We start from the raw sequence: 17956 nt of genomic DNA on the forward strand, positions 1-17956 counted from the left end.
AAGCTCCACGCCTTATCCAATCTTATGCTATAGGCACGGGCACTTGCAAAGGTTACCCCCTATTGGATTTTCCCCAGAATGCTGGAATGGTAGCTGGCCTCATCCTTGTCAATTTCCCCAAGCATTTGACAGAATAGTTAAAGAAGCCTCCTCCTCCTGTTACTCTGGAGTGTGGGCCTCCTTTATTCTGGGGATGGGAGCGGGTCACCCTAGTCTCGCAGTTGAAGACGGGATGGAAGGGGACTTGAATCGTACATGTAATCCCGGGGGAATTAGGAGTTACTATCCAAAGACCCCCGAGGAAGCGCCCAGAGAGAAAGCGAAGTAAAAGGTCTCAGCAGAATAAGGATATGCCCCATCCATTGGAGTCAAGGATGCAATATAATTTGTGGGTCCAATTGGCTAAACTAGCCAACACAACTGATTTTTGCCTTTCTGAAGCATATGACATGGAAAATTTGCTGTCCACATGTTTAATACCAGTATGTGTTCCTGTCACAGCAGCCAAGGAGTTCAGTCACCATGAGTTTAAAGAACATAGGCTATGAAACAATGTACAGCTGGGGTCACATTTCCAAGTTTCTACCCACTGATGCTTTAGCTTTACATACTCCTAACGTAGCCATTCCAGAAGACCTACAATGTGCACATATCACAGGGTGTGAGCAGAATACACCTTCACCTCATTGCCTGAAAGTGAGCCAAGAAAGGCTAAATTGCACATCTTTCCAAACAGTGTCTTTTGGGTATGCAAACATATGGTTACCTAAAGGGTGGTTCTTCACATGTGGGAATTCCAGAGACAAGAGTATAACAACATACATACATCAGACCCAAGTGTTATGGAATGAAACTTATCTGCATAGATGAGATAAGTCTCATCAGGGGGGAATAAAGTGGTACCTGGAAAAATACTGATGGTCCGACAAAGAATATGGGTAAAAAGCAGATGGCCCACCAAAGAATGTGTATGAAAGGGAGGTTTGTTTTGCTTACAAGACAACTCTTAAATTTAGGATGGCCAGACATCCTGTTCCCAGCTCTGCACATGATATATTACTAACTGCTTGTCACATGGTGTATCTAAATTGCTTAACACTTGATATATTGCTGATTGCTAAAAACATTCCAATGTAAACGAGGAGCTATCGATTATAGATCTGTCTAGTAGTTTTCCCATGTTAGAATAAGGACCTATAGAATGTAACCATGTGAGGAATGTGACCTGCTCAGGAAATAACTCTGCTTGAAGGGTTATAAAAATGGTCATCAATGACCAGGCTTTTGTTCAGATTTCTTCAGCCAGGATGGCTCTCTGAACCTGCGCGCAATAAACTTCCCTTTCCTGAAAGAGCTGATTCAAGTTTTTCAATTCCACAACAGAGTTGAGCTGGATTCCTTCTTGGGGGAGACTCTGAATTGGGGAGGAGAACCGGAACCCCCACCCCATATTCCCAATTGCTGAATCGGGACCTGGAGGGGAGGGGGGAACTGAGGGAGAAGGATATTGGGGGGCTGAATTGCTCCTCTAAATTGGCTACACAAAACAATTTTTTGGTGAGAGGGCTGTAGCCCCTCCTTTTGAGGTGGTCTGGGGGGGGCTGCAGGGGGTCTATTTGGGCGGGGGAGTAGAAAGAGGCCTCGAAAATCACCCAAAGGCAGCTTGTGGGGCTGAAGATGGGGGCGAGGGGGGGAAGACGAAAAGGGAAGGTGGGGTTTGAAGGGTGGGGAGAGCCCAGCAGCATGGGTGTGGGTATCCTGATTGTGACCTCCGCCCCTTATGCCCCCGTAAGGGAGAGGGAGAGAGAAGCATGGGTATTATTTTCCCTTCCAGCCCAGAGGGGGTCTCTTCTCTCCCCCCATATTTCCTGCCAATTTGGGGGGCAAAGAGGCCCCACCGGGATCCAACGGTCCCTGCAGACAGTTAGGCCGAGTGCTGGACCAGCTGAACTTCTGCCTGTCTTTTTCCACCCTGGGGAAGATGGAGGCGGTCCCTCACTAAGCTCCTCCCCTCCCTCATTTTCCTCCCCCCTCCCGACCCCCCATTAAGAGGGAATCCCGCTAGGACCGACAGTTCCCCATCCCTCCTCCAGGGGGCGCCTTCCGGTAGCCTCTTGCGGCAGGTTTCCCTCCCCTCCTCTGACAAGCCTGTGTCCCTCCTCGAGGAGCGCCTGGGAACCATGGCCCCTGGAGTCCCTCCTGACCCTCCTCCCTCTCCTCCTCCTCCCCGCAGCCCATTTCCTGTACCAGGGGAAGTCCGAGTGCCGCTTCCTCTCCTCTCCGGGGCTGGCATCAAACGCCCCCCTAAAATGCAGCCCCCCCAGACTGAAAGGATTTCCCCCCCCTCCAAATTTCTCCGCTTCTCTCCCTCCAACTTTCTCCGCTTCTCTCTCGGATTCTCCTCCTGTGGATGAACTCAAGGGAGGCTCTGCCGATGCAGAAGGGAGAATTCCTATTGGTCCTTCCGCTTTTCTGGGCCCTCCAGATTACGAAATACGAGGAAAGCGCTTCCTCCCCCCAAGCCAGACCCCCCGATTCTGCCTCTGGGGCTGGGAGCCTCCGCGTCTCTCTCCCCGCTCTCGGGGGGCGCTGGTCGGGCGGCATCCATGGGCTCCGTTGGGGTCCCTCTTCTGTTGCTGGTGGGGGTGCTGGCCAGGATCCCCGGAAGCGAAGGGGGGAAGGAGACGCCCGGTAAGGAGGGGGCTGGGCGGGGGCGCAACAGGAGGGGCCGTCTGTGCGCCCGGGGAAGGGGGAGAAAGGGGCTGGGAAACCAGAAGTGGGGAAAGGGGTCAAGGGCAGGAGCCTCGATCTCCGCGTGGTCCCCCTCCCTCCCTCACCGCATTTCCCCCCGCAGGACGAAGAGGAGGACCCCCCTTCCCTGGTTGTGGCCGAGGTGGGCGGGGGTCCCGGGAAGGCAGCCCAGGTGGGATAAGAGGCAGATAGACCCCCTCTCTCGCCCCCCCCGTGGCTGGGTGGGAGGGGGACCTTGCGGACCCAGAATTAGCGCCTGAGCCCGAAATTTCTTGCACCGAAACAGGAAGGAGACGGAAAGCGAAAGTGAAAGGGAGAAACTGAGGCATTTTCAGAGCTGAATCCACAAAGGCCAGAAAAGAGTATAAGAAAAAGAGGGATATTTTTTTGGCAAAAATGTTTTTGCAACTTCAGTTTTTCTTCTGAATCTCCATTTATTTTAAGGTGAGGGAAGAGATGAGTTTGAGTTCCTTCTCAGGGGAGACTCTGAATTTGGGGAGAAGACCCAGAACCCCCACCCCGTATTTCTCCATTGCTGAATCGGGACCTGAAGGAGAGGGGGGAACTGAGGGAGAAGGATATGTGGCGGGGGGGTCTGAATTGCTCCCCTAAATTGGCTCCCCAAAACTGTCCCTTTAGGGAAGGGGGCTGGAGCCCCTCCCTTTGAGACGGTCTTGGGGGCTGCAGGGGGGTCTTTTGGGAGGGGACAGGAAAGAGGCCTCGAAAATCACCCAAAGGCAGCTTGTGGGGGGTAAAGATGGGGGCAAGGAGGGGGGGAAGAAGAAAAGGGAAGGAGGGGCTTGAAGGGCGGGGACAGCCCAGGAGCATGGGTGTGGGTATCCTGATTGTGACCCCCGCCCTTTATGCCCCCGAAAGGGAGAGGAAGAGAGAAGTATGGATATTCCTTTCCTTCCAGCCCAGGGGGGGTCTCTTCCCTCCCCCCACATTTCCTACCAATTTGGGGGGCAAAGTGGCCCCACCGGGATCCAACGTTCCCTGCAGACACTTAGACCAAGTGCTAGACCAGCTGAACTTCTGCCTGCCTTTTTCCACCCTGGGGAAGATGGGGGGGTCCCTCACTAAGCTCCCCCCCTCCCTTATTTTCCTCCCCCCTCCCGACCCCCTCCTGACCTCCTCCTCCTCCTCCTCCCCGCAGCCCATTTCCTGTACCAGGGGAAGTCCGAGTGCCGCTTCCTCTCCTCTCCGGAGCTGGCATCAAACGGCCCCCTAAAATGCAGCCCCCCCACCAGACTGAAGGGATTCCCCCCCCTCCAACTTTCTCCGCTTCTCTCTCGGCTTCGCACTATCTCCTCCTGTGGATGAACTCAAGGGAGGCTCTGCCCGGAGACCGATGACGATGCAGAACGGAGAATTCCCATTGGTCTTTCCGCTTTTCTGGGCCCTCCCAATTCTGAAGTTGGAGGAAAGGCTTCCTCCCCCCAAGCCAGACCCCCCGATTCCGCCTCTGGGGCTGGGAGCCTCCGCGTCTGTCTCCCCGCTCTCGGGGGGTGCTGGTGGGGCGGCGTCCATGGGCTCCGTTGGGGTCCCTCTTCTGTTGCTGGTGGGGGTGCTGGCCCGGATCCCTGGAAGTGAAGGGGGGAAGGAGACGCCCGGTAAGGAGGGGGCTCGGAGACGGGCTGGGAGGTGCTGTCAGGGCTCCTGAGGGGGGGGGAGAAAGGGGCTGGGACCCCTAAAGTAGGGAAAGAGGTTGAAGGCAAGAGAGGCGTGAAACTGCAGGTGCCTCGATCTCCGCGTGGTCTCCCTCCCTCGCCGCATTTTCCCCCGCAGGACGAAGAGGGAGCCCCCGTTCTCTAATTATGGCCGAGGTGGTCGAGGGTCGTGAGAAGGCAGCCGAGATGGGATAAGAGGCAGCTGGACCCCCTCTCCGCCCCCCGTGGCTGGGTGGGAGGGGGACCTTGTGAACCCCAAATTAGCGCCTGAGCCCCAAAGTTTCTTGCACTGAAAGAGGAAGAAGACAGAAAGCAAAAGAGGGAAACTGAGGCATTTTCAGAGCTGAAAGAGGGTTTTTTTTGGCAAAAGTGTTTTTGCAACCTCAGTTTTTCTTCTGAATCTCCCTTTTTTTAAGGGGAGGGGAGGGGTTGAGATGGATTCTTTCTTAGGGGAGACTATTAATTTGGGGAGGAGACCCAGAACCCCCCACCCCATATTCCCTCATTGCTAAACCGGGACCTGGAGGGGAGGGGGGAACTGAGGGAGAAGGGTATGGGGGGGGTCTGAATTGCTCCCCTAAATTGGCTACTCAAAACGATTTTTTTGGTGAGGGGGGCTGGAGACCCTCCCTTTGAGATGGTCTTGGGGGGCTGCAGAGTGACAGAAAAGAGGGCTTAATCCCCAAATCACGTAAAGGCAGCCAGTAGGGGTGAAGTTGATGGGAAAGAATATTTGTGGGTTCTCTTCTCCCCAAGATCCCCAGACCCCCAAACCATCTAGGTCAAACTTGAGCAGCCCCCCTCAACAAAGGACCCCCATCTCCTGCCTACAACGGGGTCCTTTCAGCAACCCCAGGAAGGCTCCCCACCCCTTTGCCCCCCAATTCAGGGGACCCTGAGGGCCCAGATAAACCCCTGGGGGTCCTCAAGGCCCCTCAGAGAACCAGGGACCGACTTTCAAAATGACCAAGTGACCGCAAGGAACATCCGTCCTTCCACCCTCCACCCTTCGGTCAGAACTGAAAAAGCTTCTCGGATAAGAAGCGAAACGTCTTCAAGGGAAGAACCAGGAAAGTCCAGCTGCCTTTTGGAAAAGCCCCTTTGGGCTAAACGAGACCAGGGGGAGGGAGGGTCTCAGGAGAGACCCCGGCCCTTCCAAAGTCTCAGCAGACCCACCCTGGACTCCTCATGGGGGGGGGTCTTAAGGGAGCTTAAAGGGGCATCTAGTCCACCCCTCCAGGCAGAAAGAGAAAGGGGGACTGTGGTTCAGATTCATGGGAGGGGGAGAAAAAGGAAGTCCACAACCCCCCCTGGACACCCCTTTAAAGCTGCAGCCCCCAAGACTGAAAATCTTCCCCTCCCCTTCTATTTTGGGAGGGATATGGGGGGGTCTGAGTTGCTCCTCCAAACTCCCCATTTCGTGAAGGGGGCTGGAGACCCTCCCTTTGAGGTGGCCTTGGGGGGCTGCAGGGGGGAGGGGGACAGAAAAGAGGCCTGGAAAAGCACCCAAAGGCAGCTCGTGGGGCTGAAGATGGGGGGAGGGGGAAAAGGGAAGGTGGGGGTTGAAGGGGGGGAGAGCCCAGGACCATGGGTGTGGGTATCCTTATTGTGACATATTTCCTGCCGCTTTGGGGGGGGCGATCCAGCGTTCCCTGCAGACAGACGGAGACTGGACCGGCTGAACTTCTGCCTGCCTTTTTCCACCCTGGGGAGATGGAGGGGGGTCCCTCTTTCCCCCTCCCTCATTTTCCTCCCCCCTCCAGACCCCAACCAAAGGGGGATCCCGCTGGGACCGACGGTTCCCCATCCCTCCTCCAGGGGGCGCCTTCCGGCAGTCCCTCGCAGCAGGTCTCCCATCACTCCGCCTCTCCTCTAGTAGCTGCTGGGAACGATGGGCCCTGGAGTCCCTCCTGAGGGCTTTCTTCTTTCTGCTCCACCTAACCCTAACCCTAACCCTCCCCGCAGCCCATTTCCTGTACCAGGGGAAGGCCGAGTGCCGCTTCCTCAACGGGACGCGGCAGGTGCAATACCTGCAGCGCTACTTCTACGACCGGGAGGAGTATCTCCGCTTCGACAGCGCCCGCGGGGAGTTCGAGGCCGTCACGGCGTTGGGGAAGGGGGATGCGGAGGCTTTCAACAGAGATAAGCACGAGCTGCAGTACCGGAAGGCCAAAGTGGATTCCTTCTGCCGAAACAACTATGGGATTGCCCAGAGAGCTTCCGTGGTTGGTCGGAGAGGTGAGTGGGGGAGGGGGAGTTCCATGGGGGGGGAAATGCCGGGACCCCCCCTTTTCATTCCATTTCTTAGGACTCTCCCTGAGAAAGATTTGCCCCTGATGTGTTCTGTGCCCTCCGCTCTATGAAAGGTATTCATTGCTACTTATTGCTATTTATTGATACTCCTAATCCCTTCCCCTCCCTCAAAGCAGGGATCTGGATGGCATAGGGTATAACATCACCCTAAATAAAAATGTATGTAAAATAAGGTTAAAAATTATATTACCTTTAAAAATTTTTAAATTCTACAAGTATGACAATGAAACATGCCAAAGGAAAGAAATAGATTCCTCTCCTTCCCATCAGCCCCACGATCTTCCTTCTCTTCTCAAGGTCCAAAGTTTCCCCTGCACAGAAAAACTTCTTTGCAGAATATTATACCAAATATTATATTTTTCTGAGGGGGGAAGGAATCCAGCAAAGTCTCTCCCTTGCCCACTATATAGATATATTTCAATATAATCTACATGCTATATAATATTTCAATATAATATTTTATATGAATAAATCAATAATATTTTTTATTGATTTACTTATCAACTTTTAAAACCATCTCTCTCTCTCTCACTCAGAAGGACTTTGCTTGGTGTACACATAAAACATAAAACCACCAAAATAGTCTATAGAATTTAAAATTTAAAAGGCAGGAATGATTAAAATCCAGTGATAAACAGTCATGAAAAGGGGGGGGCTTCAGGAGGCTGCCCCCTCCTCTCTGCCCCCCAAGCAAAGCCCCAGAGCCCCCCTTTTCCCCCTTTCCGGAAGGCCAGGAGGGGGGAGGGGCTCCCTTCACCTCTGGGGCCTTTGGGATATTAGGATAAAAAGTGAACTTCCAAACATTTCGAAAAGGGAATCAGGGAAGGCTCTTTGCTTTGGAAATGACTTTACACAAATAATAGTTTCAGGCACGAAAAGGGATGTTGTGGGTTTTCTCGCGCCCAGCGGTCTCCCATGGGTGTAGAAGAACAGACACATACACGTGGTTTCCTCGGGATGGGAGCCTCGAACAAAGCCGAAGCATCCCTTTTATTGTGTTATCAAAAGGCGGGTTTATAGGCACCTGGTGACCACCTTACACCAACCACATTTGTTATGACACAGCATATTAGCATATTACACGTGCTAACTTTGTTTTGCACACGCTCCTATACAGCTGTTCGACTTCCTCATACCTTGGCCTACTGCAGCTGATGACTCAGCCTAACAGGCCAGATAATGCAGATAATTCCAACATCTCCTACTTTTCTGTTTTATTTAAAATAAGGAGGGTTGCGCTTTATAGGAAGTCATCCTTAGTGTCGCTTGGCAAAGTGAAGGCCGGTTTGGTTAGCAAGGGTAACTGAACTGCAGTGATAGGTGTAGCTACTAAATTGACCTGTTGATGGGTGACAGTTCCTGAAGATTACAGTTTATTGCAGAAAGATGGTTCTTCAGGAAAGTGCAGAGGAGAGAGAAGGGCAGAGAGAGAGAGAGAGCACATGGGGGCATGATGGGGCTGACTCCTAGAGTTTGGGTGGGGTATGCAGATCTTCTCTTTTGTCTTCTTGATTGCTCTGGCTTCAACTTTCTGATGGTGTTACATTTGCATTTGTATGGGCCTAGCTCTTGCTTGGGGCAGAGAGATAGATTTGGGGCCAGGTTTGGTTTTAAAAAGTCCTTTTGAGGAAAAATATATTTTTCTGCCCTTTTTAATATTTCCTTCTGGGGGGGCTAACTTCCATCAATATCCCCACTTTGTGCCTTAAGTGTGTAAATGTATGACATTAAAATTGATCTGGTCAGGGAGACTTGGTAGGCAAGCTTTTAAACTGTTAAGCAAAAAAAGAAAAAGAAAAATAAGACATTAATGGAGGCAGCAGAAAAAGATCCCTTTAGTGGCTCCCAAAAGGGGAGCTTGCACCCATAAAGTTCTAAAAGTCAGGGCAAAATTTTGTTAGGTGGAAAAGAAATTTATAGTATCCAATATTCTGTGCCAATCATTTTCAAATGTTGGATGTCACCTTTAGCTTCCAGTCAGGTTTGCATACCTCCCAAAATTCTTCACAGCCATGGTTTTCCTTAGTACATGACCACTGGCTGCCCAATTTCAAGGGTTGTTTCCTGCCTTAGCTCTTAATTCAGTGCATCCAGGTTTGTAATGTCCAATATGCCAGTCTATTAAATTTTCTTTAAATTGCACATAATGAGTTCTAGGAATCCCAATCTGAGCTCAACAGTGCAAAATATTCAGGGCTGAAGTTTGGGATTTTTCCTGTTGCTTCCTTAGTCAGGGCATATGAATTGCAAATCACCTGAGGGGGCCTAGTTCCCTCCCCCTTGTTATCTGTTGGAAGTTGGTCCCACAAAGCTTTGGTGCAATAGAGCAAAAATCAGCCTGGGGGGAACTTTACTAAAGGTAGGTGGAGGGGACTCAAGTATGATTCTGAATGGTGTGTGTGTGTGTGCACTTTTACAAAATAGTCAATACAAACATTCTGGATAAATTTTCCCTCCCGCCAGATAGAAGTCCAAGGTGTTCAGTACTTGTTCTGCCACCTATTCCTAAATGCCATCTCTCCATTAATACATTCAACTGGCTTGTTACAATACAAATGGGGCAAGAAAGAAAAGTTTACAATGAGTTTCCACCCTCCCCCCACAGTCTTAATTTTCTCTTCTGAGGCTTCACATGGCACCACCTTCCTTCTGCAGCTCTCACAGGCATCTGGGGAAATGGTAGGACTTGGGAAGATGTTCCACTTCAGATTGCATGGTGGCTTTTTAGTGGATGGCTGGATTCAAAACTCAATTCCATGGCTCAAATGGATGGAGGCAGCATCTGGGTCTGTGTGTTCTGCTTCCAAAGGCTTGGGAGAGGGTTCCAGGGCTGAAAGATACAAGAACAAGGTCTCCCCCCCCCTTTCTGGGTGGACTCTACCAGGAGAGGCAGACAAAAGGTATGGAGAACAAAGGACAGGAAAAGAGTTGTAAGGGGGGTAGCTTGCAGGCAGTTTGAAAATGCTGAAAACTCCAAATAATTTTAAAAGCCTAATATTTTAAGGTGTGCATCTTGCCAAGGGTAGGAGAACATTTATTCTAAAATAGACCACATCGTTTTAGAGATTGAGAAATGCTTATATATTTGGGATAAGAAAAGTTTCATAGTAGCATCACCAATAAGTGATAGGATACGAAAAAAGGATAGATAAAACACATACAGTAAATGCAAGTGAAACTTTTCCAACAGATAAACTTAAAACAATCCCTCCTGGTAACTTAAGGCTGTTCTTGAGAGTACACAGAGAGAAAGAGGAAAACAAACAAACAAACAAACAAACAAACACATTTCTTTTTCTTCACTCTGTTGGCCAGACAAACAGAGTGAGGTTTTTCCTTTTTGTGGCTTATTTTAAGCAGAATTTCTAACAGACTTTAAAATTCTTTTTCCTTTGGATTTGAAACAGTTAACAGTCACAGTTTTACACATCCTGGTCATTCATGAAAATACTTTCCTAATTTAACCCACACAGATATTTCTAGGGATCCTCCTTCGGGATATGCAAGGCAATTTAGATATACATATTTTAAGAGGAGGATCAAATCCCCTTTAGTGGGAAGGGGCAAATTTTTCCCATTGTTTTTCAAAACAATTATTGATGACTTGGTCAATTCCCTAAGTTCTGAGAGGTGCGCAACCTGAGGCTTAGAGAATCCTGTCCCCATACTCACGGTAATGTTTTGGGAGGGTGCTTCGTCTAGCTCTGACGACCGGCCCTGAGTTGCAGTAAGCTCTTCCGCTGAGTGAGTAAGAGGGTACCAAGAGACGTAATATTTTGGGAGGGTGCTTCGTCTATCCTGACGACCGGCCCTGAGTTGCAGTACCAAGAGACGTGCTCAGAAACTTGAATCACGTCGGGGTCACCAGTTGTGGGTTTTCTCGCGCCTAGCGGTCTCCCATGGGTGTTGAAGAACAGACACGTACACGTGATTTCCTCGGGATGGGAGCCTCGAACAAAGCCGAAGCATCCCTTTTATTGTGTTATCAGAAGGCGGGTTTCTAGGCACCTGGTGACCACCTTACACCAACCACATTTGTTATGACACAGCATATTAGCATATTACACGTGCTAACTTTGTTTTGCACACGCTACTATACAGCTGTTACACAAGGCACCAACAAACACCAAAACACATTACCGCACGGCACGTTGTTTACGCCAATCTTTTTTCACTTCTGACTTCCTCATACCTTGGCCTATTGCAGCTGATGACTCAGCCTAACAGGCCAGATAATCCAGATAATTCCAACACAATATAATCTATATGCTATATAATATTTCAATATAATATTTTATATGAATAAATCAATAATATTTTTTATTGATTTACTTATCAACTTTTAAAACCGTCTCTCTCTCTCTCTCACAGAAGGACTTTGCTTGATATACACATAAAACATAAAACCACCAAAATAGTCTATAGAATTTAAGATTTAAAAGGCAGGAATGATTAAAATCCAGTGATAAACAGTCATGAAAAGGGGGGGGCTTCAGGAGGCTGCCCCCTCCTCTCTGCCCCCCAAGCAAAGCCCCAGAGCCCCCCTTTTCCCCCTTTCCGGAAGGCCAGGAGAGGGGAGGGGCTCCTTTCACCTCTGGGGCCTTTGGGATATTAGGATAAAAAGTGAACTTCCAAACATTTCGAAAAGGGAATCAGGGAAGGCTCTTTGCTTTGGAAATGACTTTACACAAATAATAGTTTCAGGCATGAAAAGGGATCCTGGCCTGAACTAACCCACTTGGTCTCCTGTTCTGGCCCCTTCTGTGTCTCCCCCCCCATGTCCCTTCTCCCCCTCCCCCTCCTGCCCTCCAGCCAAGCCCACCGTCTCCATCTCCCCCACCAAGCTGGACCCTGCTTCCCCCAACACCATCCTCCTCTGCATTGTGAGGGGCTTCTACCCGGTGGAGATCAAGGTCCGGTGGCTGAAGAATGGGCGGCCGGAGGAGGAGGGCGTGGCCTTCGGGGAGGAGCTCCAGAACGGAGACTGGACCTACCAGCTCCAGGTGATGCTGGAGACCCAGCCCCAGCGGGGGGACGTCTACACCTGCCAGGTGGAGCATGCCAGCCTGAAAGCCCCAATCACCATCCAGTGGGGTGAGCCCCTCCCCTCCCCCTCTGGAGACCCCCTCCTGCTCTGAGAAGGGGGAGAGACCCTCCCTGTGGGGGGAGCTGGGATGGACACTCCTGGGGGGGAAGCTGGCCCTGATCTTCCTACTCAGTGAGGCTCCTTCTCCTTCTCCAGAGCCCCGATCCTCCAATTCTGCCAAGAGCAAACTCTGGACGGGGATCGTGGCAGCCGTGATCGGGGTGATCTTCTTTGCCATGGGGCTCTCCCTCCACCTGAAGAGCAAGAAAGGTGAGTCTGGGGGGCTGGATGAGAGATTGTGGGGAGGGGATCATCCAGGGGAGGCCTCTCAGCAAGCTTAGCAGATGGCAAGGAGGCCCCCTTGGAGATTTGCTTGGGAATTTCTGTTCTTTGAGGGTCTACTGTATAAGTGATCATCTTGCAACCTATTATGGGCTATTGATAGGGAGCCCCCCCCCCCAGTCCTCTATCCCACGAAGGATCCTGATTGGGTCTTTTTCTCATTCCAGCAATTCCCATCCAGCCTCCTGCAGGTGAGTTTCTCCCCAAGTTATAGATGTTTCTTTAACATTCGTTAATTGTTCCTTTAAAAGAAAAATGTGCCCGAACAAAACATCCTAGATGTGGATAACACAAATTTTTGAAATTTTGGGCAGCTTTTCATTACAGAGACCTGAAAACAGTGCAATGAAAAACAAACACACACACATAAACACTAAAATCTGGCCCAGGAGGTTTCCAGGTTTTGGGAAATTGCAAAGGAGAAAGGAAGTCTCCTTGTGACATTTCACACAATTTCTGGCAAAGTGACACCTAGCTTTGCTTCCACCCCTCCCCCATCCTGGCCCCATCATCTTTGTTAATATGAAACGTCTGGGGGGGGAGGCCTCATCTTGATTAACTCCCTAATTAAGCCAATTAGAGAAAATTCCATAAGCCTCTGGAGATGAATTGCTGGTCCTTTGCATCCTTTTCCTCCCCGAAAGGGGGGGGATTCTCCCTCATCCTGTCCCTGCCTATCAACCACCCCCCTGCAGTGTGGGTCTTCCTGGGGAGGCTGTAATAATAATATGTTATTTACCCTGAAGGTTTATATTCTAATCTTCTTCCTCATCTCTTTTTCTTCAGCACTTGTGAATTAATCCTGCCTTCCTTCCTGATTCCTGATGGGAAAGGAAGTTTTTTTTTCCAGTAGCTGATGAATTTCTGTCTTTCTTGCAATGTCTGAAAAATGGAGGCTCAAGATTTTAGATTGGGGAGAGGAGGAGAATGGCAGCCTGGAGCTTCTGCTGCTGAGACCCCTCTGGCTTTCCTTTCAGGGCCTCCCTTTCTTCGTAGGGAGGAAGGGATGTCTGTCACTCCAGACATCCAACTATGCTTTGAACCCACAGCAGCTTCATCTCCATCACTCTTCCTCCGAATCCCTTCCCTTCCCTTTGCAGTAAAAGAATAAAATTTAGATTGTAGGAAAATGCAGGAATTTTTCCTTTCTTCCTCTTCCTCCTCCTCTTTCCTGCCCCTCAGGAGAGTCCCCCCTTCTCCCCTCCCCATCCCCAGATTGACCATCCCGCCTAGTTTAGGCCTGAAAGGAGTAGATTAATAATCAGAAATCTCTAATGAGTCTAAAGGTGGACAGAAAAAGCCAACTGAAAGTCATAAATTCAGGCAAATAAGAAAAGCAGAGGTTGCTAGCTAACTGAAACCGCAAGAAGAGGAAACACAAAAACTGAGGATAAAGTTTAGAGCTTAAGGCAGCAAAGGCATAACCAGAAACAACTGTAGAGATCATTATAAGAATTGAGCTTTGTTTACAGACTATTAGATGGTGATGGATAGAATGTGCACAAAGGAGCTTCCTGGAATGTGGGGAGGGGGACAGTGGTTTTAGGAGGTCCGGATAGTTTATCAGATGATTAGGGAAGGGGCGTTGAGTGTGATAGGGGAGGGGGGAGTCTGCCTCGGGGGTAGGATATAAAAATGTGTGAAACAGCTCTTGAGGGTGTGGCTGGACTCCTCCATCTGTTTCAGCTCACCAAACTGAAGCAAATGCTTCTTTTGAAATAAAACTCTGTTGCTGGAATTCCAAGTGAGTTTGTTTGTTTTGGGATCTTGAGCCACGTTCCAAACAGGCCCGAAGCCAGAACAAGTTTGAGAATAGGGTGGGCAGATCCCAGGGAGGGGAAGGGGCAGGGCCCCCCTCCTCAATCTCCTTAAGCCCTGCCAGATGGGGGGACCCCTTGGAGACCACCTATTCCTGCTTCCCCTGGAGAGCCTCTTCCATGGCTGGGAAGCTGCTGGAGCTGGTGGTCTCTCCAGGATTGGAGCCAGTTTGAGCCCCTCACAAGCCAGGGAGGCTCCCTCCCAATTCACATCCAGCACCTACCCACCTCCCTTCCTCCCTCCTTAGTTGGAAAGTTGCCCTGGAGGGCAACAAAGAAGGAGGGAAGCTTCGGGAGTCTGGACCAGACGGTCAGTTCAGACGGACTGAAGAAAGCTTTCTGAAGGACGGAAGAAAGGCTGCCTGGTAAGCACAGGCAGCCCAAGTCATCGTCAGCTGAAAAAAAAAGCGAGGAGTCGCGGTGCTCCACCAAACAGCTGACTGTCAACAGCATGCTGAAACTGGGTGAGTCTGTTTTTTTTATTCCTTTTCCTTAAAGACTCAGAAATACTGATCCCCTGATAAGGAAAAATCTACAAAGTAAAGACCCCAGAAAGTCTAGGGGAGAAGAGAGGTAAAAGTGGCGAGCAATTACAAGAGGGGGAAGGAATTTAAGGAATATAAAAGAATACTTAAAAATGGAATATCGTGGAAAATCTTTTTAGATTTAATTTCCAGGGTAAATAAATTCCAAAGAACTTTAAAAGAAAACTTTTTAACAGTCTTTTAAAACCGGATATAGACAATACAGTGTATGAGAACATCTAGTGGTAAAAGGAGATACTACAGTAATACCAAATGATAAAAGAATTTGAAAAGTGTTTTACCTTGAAACAACACCTGGTGTAAACAAAGTGCCTTTATATGACTGTGCATGAGGAAAGACACTCTAGAATTATATCTGTTGACTATAGATATAACTAAAACAGGAATTATTTGGATACAGCAGGCATTTTATATTTGTGATTTGACTGGAGGATTTGGATTTAGCCTAAAGTAGTTAGCTCGATTTTATGGTTGGGTTTTAGCCTAAAACAGTTGGCTTTTTTTTCTTTTTTCTCTCTCTTTTTTTCTCCTAGAGAATTTGTATCTAGCCTAAAGTAGTTGGCTCTTTTCAGTGTTTGGATTTTAGCCTAAGATAGTTGGCTTGAAAAATGAGTACATCAAATCTCACTAGACTTATGATATAAACGTCCTCTGCACCTTCTGTCAGAACATTTAACCCAACAAGCCAGGGATCTATTGAAACAATGTTGCAGCATGAGAAAATAAGCACTGCTCAAACTGAGATGCAAACCACATTAAAATTAATTCAAGAATCAATACAGAGAAATCATGAAGAGACAAAAAGTAATTTTGATAAATTAAACAAACAAATGTTGGCTATAAAGACACAATTTGAAGCCCATCAGCAAATGATTGTTAAAAATGAACAAAGAATTCAGAAGATGGAAAATAAATCAGATGATATTGACGTAAAAATGGAAGTACTAATATAAGAAAATGAAAAATTAGAACAAGCAAATCAAAACCTAGAAGGTGCTGTGCCAGTTTTAGAAATGGAGAAAGCGGAACACTATTTAAGATTTCAAATATTCCTGAAGACAGAGAAGAAGATATAGCAGTTGTGATTATTATAACCAATAATAACCAATAATAATGGATAATTAGAAGTTACCAGCCTAAGAAAAAATTTCACAATCATTCCCTTGATTTTGCCATTAGATGTTCCTTAGTGTTTAGATCTGGTCTCAGGATGATAATGTAGCACTTGGGGAAGAAGATGCAGCTCAATAGTCCAGCACCGGAGGCCAAGATGGAGAAGACCTGCACGGCCACCATGTATTTTCCTTTAGTGCTCAGATAGGTGGGGAGGAAGGAAACCCAGACACTGCAGAAGACCAGCATGCTGAAGGTGATCAGCTTGGCTTCATTGAAAGCTCCAGGAAGGTTCCTGGCCAGGAAAGCCACAGTGAAGCAAATGGCAGCAAGGAAGCCCATGTAGCCAAGGACAACATAAAACATGGTGACAGAGCCTTCATTGCATTGAAGGATAATCTCATCAGGCTGGGAGTGCAGATCAGAGTCAGGAAATGGGGGAGAAGCTCCCAACCATATGGCACAGATGAGAATTTGGACAGCAGAACAAGCAATGATGATGGAGTTGGCCAAGCTCTTCCCCAACCATCTTTTCACTTTATTGCCTGGTTTTGAGGCTAGGAATGCCAGCACTACTGTGATAGTTTTGGCCAACACAGAAGACACGGCTACTGAGAAGACAATGCTGAACACTGTTTGTCGGAGAAGACAGGTGGCTTTCCTTGGTTGGCCAATGAAGAACAAGGAGGATAAGAAGCAAAGCAGAAGGGAGACCAGGAGGATGTAGGAGAGGTCCCGATTGTTGGCTTTGACAATAGGAGTTCCAAGATATTTAATGAATATGATTAAAACAAAGCCTGTGTTTAGGAACAAGAGTAGAGCAAAGGAGATGAGGATGATGCTGAGATGTTCTTCATAGGTCAGGAAGGTGATTCTTTTGGAAATACACTGGATTCGGTTCTCAGTTGGATATTGATCATCTGGGCACTTGGTGCATTTTTTGTTATCTGAGAAAACAAAGTAATATTTCTTTTATAGTCTTTCAAATTTCAAGAGAAACTTTGGATAAGATGTGATACAGAAAGATAGAAAAGTCTCAGTAAATGGAATATACTTACACTATAACAGCAAAAAAAACAAAAAAAACAATATATACAACTATAAAAAGAGCAATAACAACAACATAAATTTAAAAGAAAATCTATCTGGTGCTGCAACCTCACTTCTTTGAGGTAATCCACCAGATTCTTATTCCGCACTGACCTTACCTTATCCCAAATGATTGGAAGAAGTAGCAAGTCTCCATTGATTTAAGAAGATGGGGGCCTATTCAATTTTAAGGGGGAGTAAGTCCAATAGGGCAGGAACTGCAGCAGAAAAGGCAGGCTTGTGATGATCCATAAAGTGGGAATCTTTTAGGGAACACATCATTTGAATGCTAATTATATCTGCTCTGGTGGCACAAGCGGATATCCTCAAGCAGAGGAAACCCTGCAGATACCCTTCTTCTGTCTCATGGAGGGTTTGAAAGGTGAATTTAATTGCACCTGGAAAGAAACTGGGATTCTGTGGAGCCTACATAGCAGGGATGTCCTATGGAAGAACACACGGAAACTCAACACTGTGCATGCCTTTGCATTCTGGACTGTTTTATAAATTCCAGGTGGTTTTCAAGAGCAACCCTATGAGTATGGGATAAAAAGATAGAAACAGAAAACTGATGGCAGAAAAAGACCTAATCTAGTCTGCCCTTTGATTTTTTTGTTTTCTTATTTAATGTTTTATTTCATTTTTTTTTCAAAAAGAATTTCAGATGATGGAAGTATGTTTATCCCCAAAATCTTTAAACTCACTTACTGATGATTGACCCTCCAACCATGCTCTCAATACACTGCTCCAAAAATACTGGACAGAGGATAAAGGTTTTCTAACATGGTTGGATCCATGGAGAACCACTTGAAAAGGGTTGCAACACTGACTATTTCAGGACAGGCTGTACAGCCCCTTCCCCCCCCCAAAAAAGACAAATAAACAAACAAAAATAACCCATTGACTATCCTGAAATTGAGAGTGTCTCCTAACTATTAGGCCTTGTAGAAATTTCTGAAAATGTCATTCTTTCAATGTTCCTGGGGATCCCCTGGTAACAGGGCCCCGTGTGTTGGTTGCATGGTAGGTAGCATCTTGATGTACTCCTCTCTTGTTTTCTTAGCATTTATACCTCAATGTTTTAATTTTTATTATTGGTTTGATTGTATTCCAACCAAGAGTCACTTTGTGTGAAATAGCCATATAAACTTGATAAACAAATTTGAAAAAAAACATCTTAAAGAAGATTAATTCATAAATAAATTCAACAACAGGAACTGTATTTTTTAC

At 47.8% G+C, this 17956-nt stretch overlaps 1 protein-coding gene across 1 annotated transcript; it reads left to right on the plus strand.

Annotated features, from left to right (window-relative positions):
* Positions 1-4279: 4279 nt before the first annotated feature.
* On the plus strand, positions 4280-12261 carry LOC120308392 (H-2 class II histocompatibility antigen, E-S beta chain-like). The gene is made up of 4 exons (XM_039344417.1): positions 4280-4364; positions 6387-6659; positions 11547-11828; positions 11977-12261. Exons 1-4 carry the CDS (start codon positions 4280-4282, stop codon positions 12159-12161), a joined length of 825 nt encoding a protein of 274 aa, XP_039200351.1. The 3' UTR covers positions 12162-12261.
* The last annotated feature ends 5695 nt before the right edge of the window (positions 12262-17956 follow it).

Source organism: Crotalus tigris, unplaced genomic scaffold (genome assembly GCF_016545835.1).
Source record: "Crotalus tigris isolate CLP2741 ecotype Arizona unplaced genomic scaffold, ASM1654583v1 scf7180000017910.250757, whole genome shotgun sequence".
Classification (NCBI taxonomy): Eukaryota; Metazoa; Chordata; class Lepidosauria; order Squamata; family Viperidae; genus Crotalus; species Crotalus tigris.